The 20,044-nt window shown below is 40.0% G+C and overlaps 1 protein-coding gene across 3 annotated transcripts in view; it reads left to right on the forward strand.

The window, feature by feature from the left end:
- The window catches only part of LOC119651153, a 414,598-nt gene that overhangs the window by 374,402 nt on the left and 20,152 nt on the right, over positions 1–20,044 (forward strand). For all 3 annotated transcript variants that reach the window (XM_038054561.1, XM_038054562.1, XM_038054563.1), the window contains 2 exons: positions 11,772–11,956; positions 12,027–12,221. In XM_038054561.1, the coding sequence (XP_037910489.1) occupies positions 11,772–11,956; positions 12,027–12,221 (380 nt within the window). The remainder of the gene's footprint in view (positions 1–11,771; positions 11,957–12,026; positions 12,222–20,044) is intronic.

Raw genomic sequence — 20,044 nt, forward strand, 5'->3', positions numbered from 1 at the left:
GTTGCGCGTGTTTGTTTCCACTAAGCTTCCCATAGAGGAATTTTGAAACATCATATGCCCACTGATTCCACTACGATTAATTCGAAATAAATATCTAAGGATGCTCTCTCTCTGGATGTAGGAAGCTATAAACAGACGTGCAATGTCTGTTGTTATGGCAAATACTGGCTTGTGTTCACAGCAACTCGCAGCCATGTGCTCAAAATCACGTGTGGTGTTTTTTAAAGTACCTTCAATTTATTTATCATGATAATAGCTAGACACTGAATGAAGGATTTTCAATTCCGTAATTTTTTTTTTATGTAGAAAAATAAAAAATTAACAACTCGAAGATTTCAATAATTTTTTGGAACCGACTCCACTCTTTTAAAAAATTTCTTTTTGACACATCCTTCCTTCAGCGACTGGACAATACGATATATTTACGAATTCTTTGAAATTCTCATTTCGAATTTACCTTTATCGAGTTATCGTGTCTACGGCAAGTCGTTCTCAAAAAAGCACTTCGGGGCTATAGATTTGGCATCTTTAAATTGTTTTTCTTAAAAAAGCTTTTACAAATACTTCACAATATGTATTAATCGATTCTGCTAACAGTTTTTTACTAAACATTTACTAAACTATCGACAAAAAAAAATAGAAGTCCACTGCAATTGTATATAATCCATAAAGAGGGGAGCCTGGAAAAGCACAAAATTAAAGTAAAATGAAGCTCAATTTCAGAAAACACTAGTAAAAATCATAATACATCTCATCCAAATACACTTTCAAATAAAGTTAATAAATTATTAAATTATTTAAATTGAGTAAGTCCACTACAGGAATGCAGAAAGGTAAAGAATAATATAGCGCAATAATACTGGACAGTTTCATCCAAATTCCACTATTTAAAATAAAATTCAAAGATTGATTCATAAGATTGCGAAATGCCCGATATCTGCTATGCTAAGCAAGCTTTGCAACCTTCGCCTATTTTCACATTCCACCAGGAATTCGGCATCCTTTTTCGGAGTATGATATGGCGTATTCTTGCTTGCTCCCTGCTATGATTTCTGAAGACACCACTTTTGTCCTGCTTGCCACCTATTCAACAGAATTTTCGTGATAATTGAGATCGAAATGCTTAATCTAAATACAATATAACGGATAGTCCATTCGTAGGATTGCTCTTTTAACTTCTTTAATCTTAACCTGACAAAACTTAAACTTTGCTTTCCAAGATTTATAAACTTCTTTTTGAAGCATAAAACCAAACTCAACTAAATAAGAAAACCCTTGATCTTTCAGCCCCTTGGTTTATTGATTTCTTTTTCCCCCTTTGAAATATGAAAGCAGCAGAATTTATTTTTTTTTTTACGTTCCAGATAAGCGGTTACCCCAAACTGGTTAAGGCTTTCCTTCCCGTCAATCCACAACCTGGACCAAAGTAAATCTGAAACTTTTCTGTACTCACGGCCACCAGACTTTATCAACTTCAACTCAAAAAGAGTGAGAGAGCTATTACTCAGAAAAGTCTATTTTCATCGCTGCTTGTTTATTTGCTTCAAAGATTCCCATACATAAATTAATTCAATGCCAAGAACAAAACAGAACAACAGCATCAAAGATGTTGCTATTACGTTAATTAATTTATTATGTTTACACTAAGTTACGAACCTGACTGCTACGTCCCTACATCATAATACATAGCAGTAAAATAGCGAAAAGATATCTCTTACCTGCCCTCTCTGCTTTTCCTTTTGCTGTACGCATTAGGGAATAATCCCATTTAACTTTGGGGAAAATCTCTTTTCCGGGTTAGCTTTGAAAATAATCCAATCAAAATCGAATCTTTCTTCGTTCGCCACCAATTCGACACAGCAATGGATCCCGCTGAAAGTTAAAAGTTGCTGGCACTCCAGTGTCTGGGCAAGCCGGAAAGACGGGTTGAGGAAGTGGAAATTCAAGTTGCATGAAGATGACACGGTAAACTTATCGGAATCCACCTACTCACCCCGACACACATGCCACGGACCTTACCAATCACACGCTACATATGCCACCAGTTTTCTTGGCAAACTTTTAGTATTATATTTCCTAAGGGTGGGATAGGATAATGATGGCAGTGGTTTATGCTAAGTGAAAGCCAAGTTAGAATTTATCCTAAGTTGATTTCCATATAAGGCGCTCATTTAAATAGAGTCTAGTTCCTGGCCAATCTCACACAATAAAGCTTTCCTTAATTAGATAAACAAATTTTTAAAAAATAGCATTGGAATAAATTCTAAATGCCAATTTTTTCACGTCTACCAACCTGAAATGGAGAGTTACTTGCAATTCTTGACCTCAATTAAGTGCTATTTATTATCTATGTTATCAGAACTATTGGATTAGTCATTAGACAGAGAGGAAAAGGACATTAATATACCATCAAGCTATTATTTGTATAGGCAATGTGGCCCGACTTTTTCATCCCGAGCCCCTTTTCGTGTTTCAGGCAACGAAATTATTCTGGACTATTCCCTGATGTACTTAATTATGTACATGAATAAAAGCAACTTCCACCATTAACAGCAACACAATAAAATAATAAATGATATAATTGCATGTTGCTGAAATTTAAACTCGGTAATTATTCATATCAATACATTATTCAGTTCAGTTGGCTGGAATCAATGGAACATTTCTGGAATTCGCTTGAATTGACTCCATCATATATACATAAATTAATAGCCGTTAGGGGTGAGGAGAATTCAAATTGTTTTCATGTAGTTGACTACTAGATGGCAATTAAATTTTCAATTATTGATTATTTTTCTGGTGAAACCCCTGCTTTTAAGGGGTTGTATACTGTGGCAGTGGGTGATATGACGAAATTTCCGGCAACTTAGTAAATGTTTATTGAAAAACTGTTAACAGTATCGATTAGTATATATTGTGGAACTCTGTTTTTAAGAAATAAATTTAAAAATTGTCGATCTACTCCTGTTTTCCAAGAATTGTTTGCGGTGGATAGGATGACCCGATAATCGAAACTAGCATTTTACAAAATTTTCCTTAGTATATCGTATTGTATAGTCGCTGAACGAAGGATTTATCAAAATGCCAACTTGTAAAAAATTGCCACAATTTTACGAAAATATTTACATTTTCGAAGTGAAAAATTTCCAATTTTTTACTTAAAAAAAATATTAAAGGAATTGAAAAAATAAATGGTAAAATTTGGCGTTTTTAGTAATCGCGGCCGCGATAAACGTACTTTAACAAAAAATAACTATTCTGAAATAATTGCGTTTAAAGTTTAAAGTTGGTGTTGTCTATTTTAAAAATTGTTAATTTATTTACATGGAATTGTCGATTCCAACGTCATATGGCATTCCTTCTCCAGACTTCAAAACATCGATTTGATGTTAACTATAAGTGATTCTAATTCTCTTGCGGTTGTAACTACAAACAGTATACACGGCGATGAAGATTCGAATGATGATGCACAACTGGAGTGGCGAGGTAATTCCTTATAAATAGCTAGAACTTCGGATCCAGTGCTCCGGTCTTTATAAAATTTGGTGAAGACATTCTTGAGATAATGTACTTAAACAATATATGCAATATATTTTTTTATTTTCCCGGTTTTACAACTGTGTATAACCCCTTAAGATTCTTGTAATAATATTGAATTTGTGTTCGTTTCTATAATATGGTAGTTTGCCACATAACACTGGGAATTGAAAATTAACTAAGCATGGTTACTGAGAACTCCTAGTTAGGAAATCACTGGAACACGCGGCTACGAGGCGATGTACCGACAAAATTTTTCGAGAAATTTGTCCTCCTACGGTATGAAATTTGATGGGTATCAGTTAGTCGGTATTACTTGTTGTTTATCATTGCGGCCATGAAAAACGGAACCCTTCCTTAACACATCAGCTAACTACTGCCAGTTTTTACTTCAAATCAAGTCGCCTACTGATGGATAACTTCTAGGTCGTATTAACTATTTCACATTATGTCGGTCCAAAACGTGTAAAGTGCATAACTGAAAATTAACCAAACTGGGAAGCCTTTGAAGATGATTCTAGAAGTAAACTGATAGGAACCAATGAACTGTGTATTAGAGGATGAGCCCGAACATTAGTAGCAAATACCTACATTATAGAAGGACGATTTATGGGATTACAACAATAGGGAGAGGGAGTTATAATTTTTTATCATCGAATATAGTCAGAGGGGAAATCAAATCATAGGCCTTCATTAGCTCTTTTTTTCGAGTGAAAATACTGCATCCTAAGAAGTAAAATGTAGGTATCACCGTGAAGTAAATTTTTCATTTAAACTATCATGCGTTCAAATATTCTTTCGTAAAAAACCTACAAAACCGTTCAAAGAAAAACATCTAGATCCGATTTCCGGCTTGTTAAACTCTTGTTAAACTTGTTATTAAACTCGGTTTACTGTCTGTCTGTCCGTCACACGCTTTTTTCTCGGAGACGGTTATAGCGATTGGCACCAAATTTGGTGAAAAGGTGGGAACTGTGAACGCTCACGCATATAGTGAGTTACATCCTTTTACGTCGAATTTAAGGGGGGATCCCCATATATGCAAAAGGGTGGTGTAAATTTTTTTTTCATCAAATATAGTCATATGGGGCATCATATTAAAGGTCTCGGTTAGTACTTTTCTCAACCGGTCTTAGTTTTGACTTTTTTTGAAAAGGTGGAGAGTTCGGGGGGTTGTTTTTTTTACTGAATCCATTCTCAGAAACTTCTCAACCGAAAAATCTGAAACAAATCAGGGGGCTGCCACTATATGGTGCCTAGGCTCCAAAATACCCTCCATACCGATAGCTTTTCAAATAAAGTTAATAATAGTACATTACTATAATTTTTAGTAATTGACATGAAAACCCCTCTTAAGTTCATTCTAGAATCACAAAATACAGCAATGTAAGCTACAGCATAGAGCATGATCCTGATAAATTTGATGAAAATCGCACTATTACTAACAAAGTTATACTAGGTCAAAACTGTCGCTTCTCTGCAAATTCAAGAGTATGTATATCAATACCACTTGAAAGTGGAAATTTTCACATAATATGTGCATATTTTACGTGCTTCATGCTAATGGGACAAATGCACACTCAAATCCCTTTATAAAAGGAATACACAAAACCTTTCATACCTGAAGCGTCTAGCTTCCGGTTTTCCGACTTGTTTTTATTGCCATTATCGAATGTGGTAAAAGTTGCTCGCTCATTAGAGTTAGTTTGAGGCAACAGGAAACAGCGATTTAGTATAAAGTCAATCCAATATGGGTTCACTGTTCATCTTGCACACAATCTTGGCTCAAAAATGGTAAGATTTGTTGAGACCGCGAAAATGTTCATGTTGAATTTGTGCTCCCCTTACATATACATTGCGTTTCATAGTTATAACGCCGCCCAAATTTTCTAAATCTAGTAAAGGATACTTTCAAAGGTAATTTGGAAAGTACATCGCTCAGTCCCTTGATTTAAGTGAGAAATTAATAAATTACCGACTCAAGTACAACGGTATGATAGATGCCCCAACAATTTTAATTTAATTTGCTTCAGTTTATCTACTGCCTTCCTCGCCGTATGGGACAGCGCGTCATCAAGTTAAAAGATGAAATCCTTACTGGGAATACAATTGCGAACTGATATTACGGAGAGAGAGAGAGAAGCGAGAGAAGGGACGCGATATAGAAATATCTACTGTATTTACCACCGGGATTGTCCGTTGTTTTGTTCAGTAGCTCTCTTTCTAAAGAGAAAAGATGTTTTTTCTGAACAGCCTCCTTAATTCTTGAAGGAGTAATCCACCTTGTTTCAAAAGTTGATTGTATAACGCCACATTCGTTACTTGCACGATGAGTTACAACACCATTTATACAGATTAACGGCTTTAGGCGTTGAAATTCGCCGAATGGACAATGAGAATACCTTTAAGATGCAATTCGCAAAAATTTAATTTCGACTATATGGAATATCTAGTACAATTTATCACTAGAATTTATTATTTCCTCAGAACTTCCATTATATAATTATGAAGTTTACAGCATTTGTCCCGCTCGTTGACGTAAAATGACTCGGCGAGATTGGTTCGTCTGTGTGGTATTCGCCATGCCATGAGTTGGATGTTCCGGGTATATGAACTTTCTATCATATTTCCCATTCCCCCCAAACTAAAAAGCCAAAATATCAGTTAATATTATATATGAATGTTCCAATGATAGTATTCAAAAGCAATAGAAAAATAACTTCTATTTTTGTTTCAAAAAAATCGAACAAAGTTTAGATAATAAGAGCAAGTCAGGAAACCGGAAGCTGGACGCTTCAGGTATGAAAGGTTTTCTGTATTTCTTTTATAAAAACTTTTGAGTGGACATTTGTCGCATTAGTGCCTAGCACGTAATATATGCACATATTCTGTGAGAATATCAAATATTCAAGGTTTTGAATTTACACAAAAACGACAATTTTGATTTATTATATTTCCACCAACTTGGTAGTATTATATTCGTGGTTCTAGGTTGAACTTACAAATTATATTAGTATACTATTATTGACTTTATTTGAAAAGATAACGGTTTGGAGGGTATGTCGAAACCAAAGCTCCATATGATGGGAATCTCTTGATTATTTTTAGATATTTCGGTAGGATAGTGTCTAAGTAAATCTTCGTGAAAGAAATGATGACTTTCGACCTCTCGCACTACCCACCTTTCCAACAAATGTCAAAATTAACCCCAGCTTCCGAAAGTACTAACCGAAACCTTTCATTTGATAACCCACATATATATGCTGGTTATATTTGGTGAAAAAAAATTACATCCCCCTTTTGCATATATGGGGACCCCCTTCCACCCCTTAATTCTAAGTATTTCACTATTTCACCAAATTTGGTGTCAATCTTTATAACCGCTTTCGAGAAAAATGCCTGCGACGAATAGGCAGACAGACAGTAAACCGATTTTAATAAGGTTTGATTTTATACTAAACTTTAAAAATGTCGGTCGAAATTTCGCAAACCTAACGGCACGCTGAACATCTGCACATAGGTTTTTAATAGGATTGATTTCTTGTGATTCCGGTGTTCTCTTTAATATTTGCACCCTATTGTCCTCAAATCACATTTTTTGCACTTTTTCTGGTATATTTTTCGCTGGAAGGCCCATTTTGTCGGCATTTCCTCAATGGCATATGGCAGAATAACATTTTACGGTACATGCATAGAAATATTCGTAACGACGGTTCTTTTGATCCAATATATTGGACCTACACCCCAAAATGAAGAGTAACTCCATACCCCAATGCTTGAATCGCCGTACTCCTGAAAGGCCCTTCGGTCCTACCAGGTAAATTCCAAACTGGTATGAGAATGCCTTAACAAACTGAACCCGCTCAGCTCGCTCAATGAGGTCTGGATACACTAGGTTGCAGGCCCCATGGAGTTAAAAGGCAATGAAGCAGCGGACAAAATGGCTAGGAAAGGAGCAGCGACGCCGTTATATGGACCAGAGCTATTCTATAGAGTCAGAAATAGTTTCATGGAAAGAGGAACGGCTGAGGGAACTTGTTTTTCCGAACTTACCAGGAATGGAATAGTCCAAGGTGCTCATGAGAACGCAAGTACTCGAAAGAATTTCTAAACCTCATCAAGAAGAGCCTAGTGCATAGTGAAAATATTCACTGGTCACTGCAGATTTATTTATCACATAGGGAAGCGTGATGAAACCTCTATACATGTTCTGGGACAGTGTCCAGTATTTGTGCAACTTAGATTCGGGCACCTAGGAGAATAATGTGTAAAGCAATTTCATAACGCAGTTCTCCATTGATTGGTAGCATTGACCCGAGATATTTAAATCAATGATAGTGTCTGTTTCATGGGGATCTGTCGACAGAAATTGTGTTTTATTCAGATTCGATCTGGCACCATGTTGCATGAGGCGACCATACCACTTTTGCACAAGTTGTTCGTAATCACCTTCACTATGAGATGTTAGGAAAACATCATCTGCATAAAGCAGTGTATACGGCGCAGGACTTTGGATAAGCCGTGTGACAGTGTCCATAACAAGAACAAAGAGGAGAAATAAGAGGGCACTTCCTTGATGAACGCAGACAGAGACATGAATCGGTTTTGATATACCAGCCATGTTTCAAACTTTGCTTGTCGGATCGCGGTAGAGCAATTTAAACCAAGGTACGAGTTCTTCAGGTAGTAGGTGTTATCGTAGAGTATACCAGATGAATTCGTGTGGAACACATAATCGGCTCGGCCGCTTGTACTAGGAAATATTACCTAGACCAACACCATACACACCTCAACTACCAGCCGACATTCATTTCAAACCGTAAAATTACAAATCAGTTACTTAAAGCCAATAATCTGCATGCTGATATTCACATGCATCTGAAATTATTTTCTAGCCCGCAGTCAGTCCGAAGCGAACCTAAAGCAAGTCCAAACGAGCCCGATACCCGGCCTGGGCATCGACAACTGCCGTCGCGACTTGTACTACGAGGAGCGGTGATGTTAGTTTATCAGACCATTCACTTTAGTATGAGAGTGGCATTCAAAATCTAAGAATGCAAGAAATCTGCACAAAAGTGACAAATTGGACCTATTGTAACTCTGTTAATAGTGCGATTTCCAACAAATTTGGTAGTATCATGTCTATAATACTGCAAAAGTTGATAAGATAAACTAAAGAGGCGTTCCCAGGCTATTTCTAAGAAACATACAACATACTTATAATAAATATGGCAATATATTATTGTTAGCTTTATTTAAACGGGTATCGGTATGGAGAGTATTTTGAGGCCTAGATACCATATGCACGAACGACCTACCCTGCCCCCCGGATATCTGAAAATAAATATTTCAGATATCTAGGGGGATAGTTTCTAAGAACGAGTCGGGTGTGACAGACAGACGGACTGACAGTCAGTAAACCGACTTTATTAAGGTTTTGTTTTACACAAACCATTAAAAAGTGCGCTGTCTGGGCTATGCTACTCTACCTACTGCATTTTAGACTATTCACTTTTGTGAAATACTGATATTCAATACTACTACTGAAACTTTGTCAGTAAACTTAGCAGGGTTATGCTTTACATATGGTCCATATTACTGCAAAATTGTGATTCTAGGATGACCTTATGTTTCTACTCGATTTACCAAAAATGGAGAAATATACTGTCATTAACTTTAATTTAAGTTCAAATCTTATTATATTTTGTCTATTTGGAGGTCTTTCAGATTTTCGGGTGGCATACGGGTTCTTGATAACTTGATACCAGCTACATGACAACATTTTGTGAAAACAAAATTTTCCACCTAAATTTCGTGAGCTAACTCTTAAACCCAATGCAAAATGCTGTAAATCGCGTATGACAGACAAACAGGTAGACGGACTGACGAACATCGAATCGATTTGAAAAAATTGTTTAGGATAATGTAGCTTTAGCCAGCTCAGGCTCAAACTATCGGTTTCTATTGGATATAATTCGCACCCTTGGCGTGTTTTTCCAAATATATAAAGGAGCGTTTTCCATCTGATGCCACTCACGGTCACACTGCTCCCAGGGCAGAGGTGAGGCAGCGTCTGACGAGTTGCCTGTGCCCTGGACGAAACCGTTTGTCCTATGATTTGAATAAGGTTTTGTTTCACATAAAATCTTAAAAACAAGTCGGAAACTGTTGCAACAAAGAAATGGTGCAACTGACGACAATATTCCAATAGTTTCTCAACGCTTGCCGCGGAGAGAAAAACTGATCTGTTGCTGATTTGCGTCATGTGAAACCTCGTTGGTAAGAGCCAATAATGTTCTAGGCGTATAGGCCTATCCGGCCTAGCAAGCAGCAAATAGAATGTCTTATAGGTGACACTAAGCAAAATAATACTTCGATAATTGTTTCACTGTTTTATAACCCCCATCTTATGTATGGGATAGATAACGGTGCGTTGCCAGTCATCGGGCATTGATTGGGTGTCCCGGACCTTGAGCATCAGTTGATGAATCGCTTCGTGTAGTTGGTGAGCTCTATATTTAACCAGCTCGACAGTAATTCCTTCGGCTCCTGGCAACATACGATTCCTAAGCCAATGGATTGCACGGATTGCGCTTCCACGCTTGCCATGAACAGGTTGTTTCTACTAGGCTTCCTTTTTCTTTCCATAAAGTCGCTTCTCCGCTCGAGACAGTTCGTGATAAGCCTTTGAGATTGCAGCATTCTTCCGTTCCGTTGCTGCTGCATTCATCGTCAAACCAACCGTTCCGACTTTTTTGCAACTGGGGCAACATATTTTTTTAGTTGCACCAATGTTAATGCTCCTCAGGAAGGAGTGCAAATCTTTCGTTGATGCTTCATCTCCAGGACGTTTGTTAGCTGCCGTTCTTGCGGCAGTCATTTCTCCTTATAGGTGCTACGAAGGACTATGGTCTGCATGGTTTCATTATTCACTCTCACTTGATTCTCATAGGGGATTGGGAATGGAGTTGTTATTTGAGCTCGGAGCATCATGTCAATGAGATAGTGATTCGAGTCTATATGTTCTGACATTCACCAAGGCTAGGAGGTGGCAGTGTTCGATTAGCACGTGGTCAATTTGGTTGAAAATGGTTTCGCCTGAATAAACCCATGTTTGTTTGTGAACCGCTTTCCACTTCGAATGACACTGTTAGTTGAATAATCTACAGTCCGTTGTCATTAGTAGTCTTGTACTACCTATGGGAACAGATATATCGCCTGAATAAGAACTTTGAAGTTTACCTCGGTAGAGTGCATACCCGTTTGATTATGTTTTCAAAGCCGATAAAAACAGGTTTAATTTTTTAGGAAATCTATTTCGAGGGCTGGTTTTTCACTGTAATATATGTTGTAGTGGCCCTTCTCCAGGAAACCCTGCTCCTATTCAGCGCAACTCTTGTCACGCCTGTGACATTCACGTTGTTTTGTAGCAGGGCATCGACTATATTTTCTGTACAGGGAGCGCACAACCTTAAATCTTCAACAAATATAGTATTGACTTACATAACATAGACTCTTTTTAGTTAATTAAGGCGAGGCTCTTATTTTATCTTATGGGGACTGCTTCTTTGTGACTTCGTTTTAACCCTAGCTACCCCTTCTGCTGGTTAGTTCCAGTGGTTTTGATTTTTTTTAAAGAATATAATTTTCCTTCGCGTGCTGATTTAACTGTTGAATGTCTCCCTGTGAGTCTCTGGTGGAAGTTCTCTCACGAAAAAACTGATGTGAAACCAGGCTTGTGTGACACAATCTGTAAAGAGGAAGTTTTAAGTGAATTTTTTATTTAAGGATTGGAGGATCCATGGCAAGCCGAACCAAATGAAGGACAACTTGCTTCTGCTTTTGTCACCTATGCACCTCTCCTTTCGGGTTTAGCGCCCAAGTTGTAAAGAACCAAAGATGAAGATGGGTAACGGTTTCGTCCAAGGTAGAGGCAATTCATTAGACGCTCTCTTACCTCTGTCCGGATTTAAAGTTTTTGTTTATTACCTTATTTAAATCATCCCATTGGATGATTCTCAACCCCCACCCCCTGTTAATGGGTCTGTGTTAAACTGAGGTATAGAGATGTAAAACTCAAAAAAGGTAGAGAAAACGCTTATCATCACAATCAAAGTCGTTTTAAAAAAACAATATATTTGCCCGGAATCGTCATTAAATACATTCTACATTGTATATGTATAGCCTTTCAGTTCAGTCTATTCATATAAGTAACGCCAAATTTTTTCTTTCAGATGATAAAAATTCACCGGAAGTTTGCAATTCACCGCTGATAGGAACACGAAATAAGAGTGGTTCAGCTAGTCCAATTGCATCACAAGGGTCAGCTTCAAGTGATCCATGGCCTTCACAGTCCGAGGAGGATATTGATCGTTTAGTTGCACTCCATCAGAATCGAAATAGTTTGAGCTCCCTAGGGGTAAGATATTTAGTTCATATTTTAAAGGACTTGTCCGCTAATAAAAATGGGTTTTATTTCATTGGCACAGTTGAGATCGGATTCTATGGCGAGCGTCTATTCAGGCGCTGGAGATGGTCGGTATGGTACAGTAGCCGTCAAAGGACAAATTGAATTCGGGATGCAATATAACTATAAGCAAAGCGCGCTAGAAATTCATGTTGTACGATGTAAGGATTTAGCTGCCGTTGATACTAAGCGTAATCGTAGTGATCCCTATGTTAAGGTAAGCACAGTTTGTTTATAATATTACTAATTGAAAATGTGTACAAAATATCTCGGTAAAATTTTATAAAAACTTTACATGGTGGCGGCACGCAAATAAATCAGTAATTGATTGTCGCCTCAAGCTCAAATTACATTTGGTTGGTCCGCATATATGCGAAAGAGACGAGCAATTTTTTAAGGTTTTGTGTAAAAAAAAGCTTATTAACATCGGTTTCCTGAGAGGTTAGATATCGTCTTCTATTTGTAGTTAAGTCTAAAATTGATAGACCAGTAGCTTACTCCAAACTACAATTTTAATTTATTATGTATATATATATTTCGGGAGCAACTTACTCCCTTCATCAGTACAAAGCTACCTAGCTACCTTTGTACTGATGAAGGGAGTAAGTTGCTCCAGAAATATATATACACATAATAAAATAAAATTGGTAGTTTGGAGTAAGCTACTGGTCTATCAATCGGTTTACTGTCTGTCTGTTTGTCTGTCACACGCATTTTTCTCGGAGGCGGTTGTAACGATTGACATAAAAATTGGTGGAAAGGTGGGAACTGTGAACGCTCACGAACACAGTGAGTTACATAATTCTATGTCGAATTTAAGGGGGCGGTCCCCATACATGAAAAAGGTGGGTGTAAATCTTTTTTTCATCGAATATACAGCATGTATGGTATTAAATTAAAGATGTCAGTTAGTACTTTCCGAAGCCGGTATTAGTTTAAACATTTGTTGGAAAGCTGGGGAGCATGGATACCTGGTGAATTATGTGAAGAAGTGCAAAACTTCAAAGAATCTGGAGCAGTAGATTTTGAGTTATGGCGTAGTTGAACTTCAAAATTAACAAGTTTCAAAAAAATGATTTAAAATTTGACACACTAACAAAGCCGGCCTAGAACTACGGATGTTCAAATTCCATAATTTCGCTAAATTTGCTCCAATCGGCATGAAATTTGGGCACAACATCCTTGAGATATTATGCATTCATTTAAAAAAAACTAAAAATAAATGCAAAAAAAAATCAAACAACTTACCACACCCTCCCCCTTTTAGTTAATTTTAGAAGTACAAAATTTGGTATCAATATAAGTGATAATATTTGACATAATTCTGAGAAGTTTGAAAGGAGTCGAACTATTATTAACAAAGTTATAGAAAGTCAAACTGTATAGTCCACACAAATTTATTGCACTGTAAGATATGTATGACGTCATCATCATATAAAATTAACTTACATGAATGGCGGAGTTCGGGGACATATCAAGAAAGTATGTATAGAAAGTCTCTCATACATGCATGAAGCGTATTTCAAATATCTTTGGGCACATGATATATTCATACCTCAAAAATATAAACGAGTTATATTAATAAATTAAGTTTTACATGTACATTTATATATATAGTTGCCACTGACTACAACGTGGAGCGCGGGGCGTTAACCACAATTATGCACCATCATTGAAGGTTTCAGGAAATGTATTTCAATAACTTGCAAAATTTCCTGACAAACCTAAAATTTTCCTTCACCGTTTTGGCCACCCTGGAACAACCGTTTCCGCTGCCAGATATGTAATTGTCACTCTTTTATCATGCGTGCATTTTCTGAAATGTAAACACATTTATAAGTACATGTTATGAAGTGAAGGCCGGAACAGTTCTTTTATAATTATAACGATTTTTATGAGTCGTCACGACTTCTGCTAGCCATTCGATTTTGACTCGTCAAAAGAAGCAATGCTCAACGTAGAAGGGCTAGATTGGATAAAAGTGCAATTTTCGCAAATCAGAAGGCCTACTCTATGACGTAAGAATTGGCCATTAATTGTTAGTTGCTATTATCAATGGTTTTTGTTAAAAAAAACCTGAACGTGTTTTTCTCAAAACAACATTTTTGGACGTTGCGTTGTAAATTTTCCCGAAACTAATCGATTGATTTAGTTGAAATTTTAGCATCACATGTTTAGAATATGTGCGGCTCTCATCTCTACCACAATCAGGTTGAAATATAAAATTTTACAGCTTCTATCCAATAAAATGCATAAAAAACTGATTTGTTGACTTCTTCAACCGTCTGTCATTTTGTTTTCTTTATATACAAAAATTTAATTGAGGTAGGGACGATAGACACGTGTCTTAGTTTAGTTTAGTTAAATGGGGGGAGCCGCAGCTCCGAGCACTCAGGCCATTATTAGGCCCATTGTACTATCCCCGTAAGTTGCCTATTCAATGGCTTCCTGCCTACGGTGTTCGCAGGCTTTAGCGAATCTGAGAACATTCTCAAGAGGCAGAGAGTGTGCAGATTCTTCATTGAAGAAAACCTTGCGAAGGTGTCTTCGTCTGAGATCTGAGGATGCCGGGCAGCTGTATAAAAAGTGCAGAGCTGTCTCCTCCTCCTCCTCACATTGGCTGCACACAGCCGAAACCACTACCCCAATCTTTTCCATATGGTAGTTTAAGGGGAAGTGTCCGTCAAAAGCCCTACTAGGGTTTTCATGTCCCACTTCTTAAGGGACAACAAAAATGCCGCTCTAGTGGCCCTAGGCTCCTTTACAAGGATTTTCACTTGCCGGCAAGAGTCCAAATTTCTCCACTCGGTTGCGTGAATCCTTGCAATTTCACCCTTCAGAGTAGACTTGACAGTAGATGGTCGGATTCCAAGAGCTGGTTCTGGGCCCATCATTGTGGATCCAGACCCTCGGCGAACCAGTCTATCAGCCCCCTCATTACCGGCGATGTTAGAGTGCCCCGGCACCCACATCAGGAATGTTTCGTTCAGTCGGCCAAGTTTCAGCAGCACCTGATGACAACTCCACACCAACTGGCTTGATATGTTGTTGCCATTTAGTGCTGATAATGCCGCCCGACTGTCGGAACAGATTCGAATGGTGCGACCCCTCCATTTTTGTCGCAGACATTCTTCTGCCGCCAATGAAATGGCATATATCTCCGCCTGGGATATGGTCGTCATTTTTCCGAGGGGTCGGGCCAGTTCTATAATCGGATTCTCCGAGAACACGCCTGCACCCGATCCATCCTCCGTGACTGACCCGTCGGTGAAGATTATTAGGTCTGTAATCTGAAAAGACTCATCGCCACTTGTCGACCATTCTTCTCTTTCGGTGATTACGACAGTGTATGTCTTTTCAAAGACGAATCTGGAAACCATATGATCGGTCGGCATCAGGACTACCGGATATTTTTCAAGGAATTTCCATATAGACGCATGCCCGTTGGATTGGCCGCCTTTCCACGCCCCAATGGTATCGAGCCTATATGCGTCGTTGGCTGCTTTCCGTTTCACCTCCAAGTGGATGGGGGGTAAATTTAGGATGGCTTCAAGTGCTGTAGTCGGCGTAGTACTCATTGCTCCAGTAATACTTAGGCTACCAAGTCTCTGAATCTGCGTTAGCAGCTTCCTGCTGTTAGCAAAGTTCTGTCTTGGCCACCAGACGATGCATGCATACATCAAAATGGGTTTTATTATGGATGTATACATCCAATATATCCGTTTAGGTGAAAGTCCCCAGGTCTTACCTATCGCATTCCTACAGCACCAGAGCAATCTGCAGGATTTCTGGTATTGTTCCTGGATATGATGCTTCCACGTTAACTTGGAGTCGAAATGTACTCCTAAGTACTTGGCTGTTTGTGCCAGTTGGATTTCCACCCCTGCTAAGGTGGGTAGCGTATAGCTGCCCCACCTGACGTTCCTAGTGAACATAACTAGTCCAGTCTTCCTAGCGTTCACCGTGAGTCCATTGCGGAGGCACCAGCTGTGGATTACATGCAGAGTTGCATTCAAGCGGTCACATACTGTGTCCGCAAACTTGCCGGTAATTATTACGGCTAGGTCGTCCGCAAATGCTTGCGCGGAGACTTTTTTGTCCTCCAGGAGCCACAGCAGGGTATCCATCACCAAGAGCCATAACAGTGGAGAGAGAACCCCTCCCTGTGGGTAGTCCCTGAGACATCCTGCTTCAATAGACTGGCCGACCGATATGTGGATTTTTCTCCACTCTAGCATGTGAAGGATCCAACTGATTAGCAGCGGTTCGATTCCATGCTGTCTTGCCGCATCACAAATTGCGGCAAATGAGGCATAATTGAAGGCACCTTCGATGTCCATGAATGCGCCTAAAGCGTATTCTTTATCGGACATCGCCTTTTCAATTTTTGCCGTAAGTTCATGGAGTGCTGTCTCCGTGGATTTGCCTTTCTGGTAGGCGTGTTGCCTATGGTGAAGTGGCCATTTAGGAATATGTGTATCCCTTATGAACCGAGTTCTTTTAGCAGAAAGGACGTTAGGCTGACCGGTCGAAAGCTTTTTGCGTCTGTGTAGGTGGGTTTTCCTGGTTTGGGAATGAACAACGCCTTCACATCCCGCCATTTAATTGGAATATAAGCGTGTGCTAGGCATGCCCTATATATATTCCGAATGTGTAGACCCAGGGCATCCATTCCTTCTATTACTAGCGCAGGGATGATGTCATCCGGACCTGCAGACTTATATCTATGGAACGAGTTAAATGCCCATTTCACTCGCTCCAGTGATACTACTTTGCATGCCAGATTCCAATGTCTCGGTTGAGGGCTGTATGCACCTGTTGGCCCCGAGATTAGATTTTGGATGCTGCCTGGGAAGTGTACTTCAAACAAATGATTTGCGGTTTCTTCATCGCTTTCTGTATACTTCCCATTCTGTAAACATAAGTAACCCAGTTTCTGGCTACGTTCTTTGACCAGAATCCGCTTCAGCTTTGAGGTTGCCTCAAGAGAGTTAGTCTCTTCGCGAAAGCGTCTCCAAGATGATCGTTTAGCCGATCTTATGGTCTTCTTTAGAGCCTTCTGTGCCTCTTTATAGCGATTCCAGCTAGTGCTTGATTCACCCTTCAGAGCACGATTAAGGAGCATCCTTGTCGTTCTCCTCTGTTTTGCCAAATCCGAGTTCCACCATGGTGTTTTACCCTTCTTTGGCATGTTGAGTGGACAGCTTTCTTCGAAAGCTTCTCTCATGCTAGTTGTGATCATTTGGGTTGTCTTCTCAATTCCAGCAATGGATTTGATGCGCCTCCCAGGGATCGTAACTCGGGCGTTCAATTCTGTTTGATACATTACCCAATCTGTCTTCCTCGGATTCTGAAATGGAGTGGGTGGAGGTAGATCCATGCCCATAACGAAATCAATGCGTCTGTGATCCGAGAGTGTGATATCGTTTGATACTCTCCACTCTCCGATCAGAGCCGCGATGTCAGGAGATGCCATCGTGATGTCGATGACCTCTCGCCTGACCACGTTGAAGAAAGTGGGTTCATTACCCATATTTAGGATCTGCAAATCGGTTCCTACTAGATACTCCATTAGTCTCGATTCTCTTGCATTGATGTTCGAACTTCCCCAGCATATGTGGTGAGCGTTGACATCACATCCTGCTATTACCCCCATGCCTCTACTTTTGGCATATTGGATAGCTCTGATGAATGTTCCACTGGGAACGTCTTCTGCGTCGTAGGGGAAATATGCAGAGCACCATAGTATCTCTTTATCTCCCTGTTGACTTTTTATGGTTAGCTTAGCCGATGTGGTGTCGCCATCACATAGGTCGTTAACCAGGTTAGCCTGGAAGTCTTTGGAGACTACCATGCAGGTGCGGGGTCGATCGCTTCCATTGGCATACAATAGGTCAGCATGTTGGAAGTTCAGGCCCCTGACTGCCCCACCAACAACCCACGGTGTATGAGGTATATAAATGTCTTGCAGCTATTGATCCGACGACTGATAAGTGCAGTCGCCACTTTACAATGCTGCAAATTTACTTGGGAAATGTGGCACCTGATTTACGTTTCAGATGTAGATGCCGGGGGCTGCATGTCCCCTTCAATGGTTTTAGGAGCCGACACTTGTAACGTGACGGTCCCCAACCCATAGTAGAGCCGGCAACCCGATTTTTCCCGAACTTTCTTAACATCAGGTTCGGGAACGCCGATAGTGAGAAAAGTTCCCGGCCTATCGATTCTCTCTCCAGTTTTGCTGCCTAGCAGCAACCAGGTGGAAGAGTTAAGGTTGTTCTGTACACCAAGTTGTTCCAGAACCCCAACACCATTTCGCTCTTCTTCTGGAAGCCAGAGAAAGCACTTTTTGATCGATGGAAACTCAGAGACCCTTTTCAAGGTTATTCGCGCACCCTCCCACACATCATTAAGGGAGGAGCAGTACTGCCTAAGCCAGTCGTTCGTATCTTCGTCGGCAAAGTTCAACCGTAACATTTTACGGTATACACCTACCGACTCAAAGCAGAGCTTAATGCCTTGCGCGGACGCAGTCCTTACAGCTAGGAGGAGTTTTCTCCTAAGCTGTTCGCACTGCTCAGTATCGTAGCCGGATGGATTAGAGTCGTCATACAGGACCCATCCATCGACTTCGATAGCCTTGACTACAAATGAAGGCCTAGCCGTTGCCCGCCGAGCCCTCTTTGCCGCCTTTTGTGTCGAAGAGTTAGGATCGTCCGAGGACCGCTGCAGCTTCGGTTTCCCCTTAGCCGCAGGTGCCCCGAATGCTCCTTTCCCCTCAACCTTGGCACAGCTCTTTGTGTGTGCGTTGCCCGGAGGCGATTTGCCCGAAGGCGGTTTGCCCGGAGGCTGTTTGCCCGAAGGCGGTTTGCCCGAAAGCGGTTTGCCCGAAGGCAGTTTGCTGTCCGTGGAGAGGTGCTTACCCATGGGCAAGACTTTAGCCTGAGCAGGTTGCGCCGATTGGAGCCTGGGGTCAGCAGTACTAACAGAAGGGGCCTGCTTCGGCTCATCCGTTAAGGACTGGGTCCCAATTGAATTGGTTCCCACTTGAATAAGTGGGGAATCTGAGTCTAGACTCAGGTTCTCCATCGATGAGCTCAGGGTTGCCCCTTTACTCGGGGTTGGATCGTCACGATCGAAGTTTAATTGTGTTTGCTTAGTAGGTTTATGTTTTTGTTTTTTTGTTTTTTGCATAGTTGGCTGCCATGGCCTCAATTTTTCCGGGGAAAGTAAGTCGATCTCGGCAGAGCCCCTTTTTGCCGAGACAAGGCTAGTTGAAACTGGGGGTCGCCTGGTACCCAGGGTTCACCGTTCACGGCCACATCTTAACCCCTGTGACCATTCAGCCCTCGGCACACCTTGGCTTGGGGTTTTGATTACCGCTTGGCTTCAGGTGTCACCTCCCGTTTCCTGGAGGATCTTCCTTACTGAGCTCCCTCACCACGTCAAGGTAGGTAATCGTCGAGGGAGGACACGTGTCTACTAATCGTAAATCTTTTTGCTTTTTTTGTCTCACACCATCCAAACCAAAGATGTTTATAATGCAAATATACTACCGTTGTTTTAATGACTTTTCTTTATAACATTATAATTAATTATTGACATCCTAAAAATAATATTTTTTTTTTTCAAGACGCAACAGTGTATTAATGTAACCCAAAAGGTATACAATACAAATGCAAATGCAAAAAGCTACAAAGATAATCCTATTTTTGAGGCCAATAGATGGAAAAACCCCTTAAGTTCGATGCGACTATTGGCAGTAGCTACACTAACCAGCCATACAAGTTACTCGGCACCTTCGTTAATTTGTCCATTGATGCATATAAAAAGAGTAGGACCCAATGGCTGAAAGCTTTAATTTTGTCGGTACTTGCCTCCAATCCGCGGCTACCTGCCTCCTTCTCCAAATCCATAAGTTCTTAATTAAAAAAAAAACATTCAGAAATCGAACCATCTTAAAAGTAATGGAACAGTACACTGCTGAATAATGATAATAAATACCGTACACTTCCTGCGGACACTGATACCTTTTTAACA

This window comes from Hermetia illucens, chromosome 3 (assembly GCF_905115235.1).
Source record: "Hermetia illucens chromosome 3, iHerIll2.2.curated.20191125, whole genome shotgun sequence".
Classification (NCBI taxonomy): domain Eukaryota; kingdom Metazoa; phylum Arthropoda; class Insecta; order Diptera; family Stratiomyidae; genus Hermetia; species Hermetia illucens.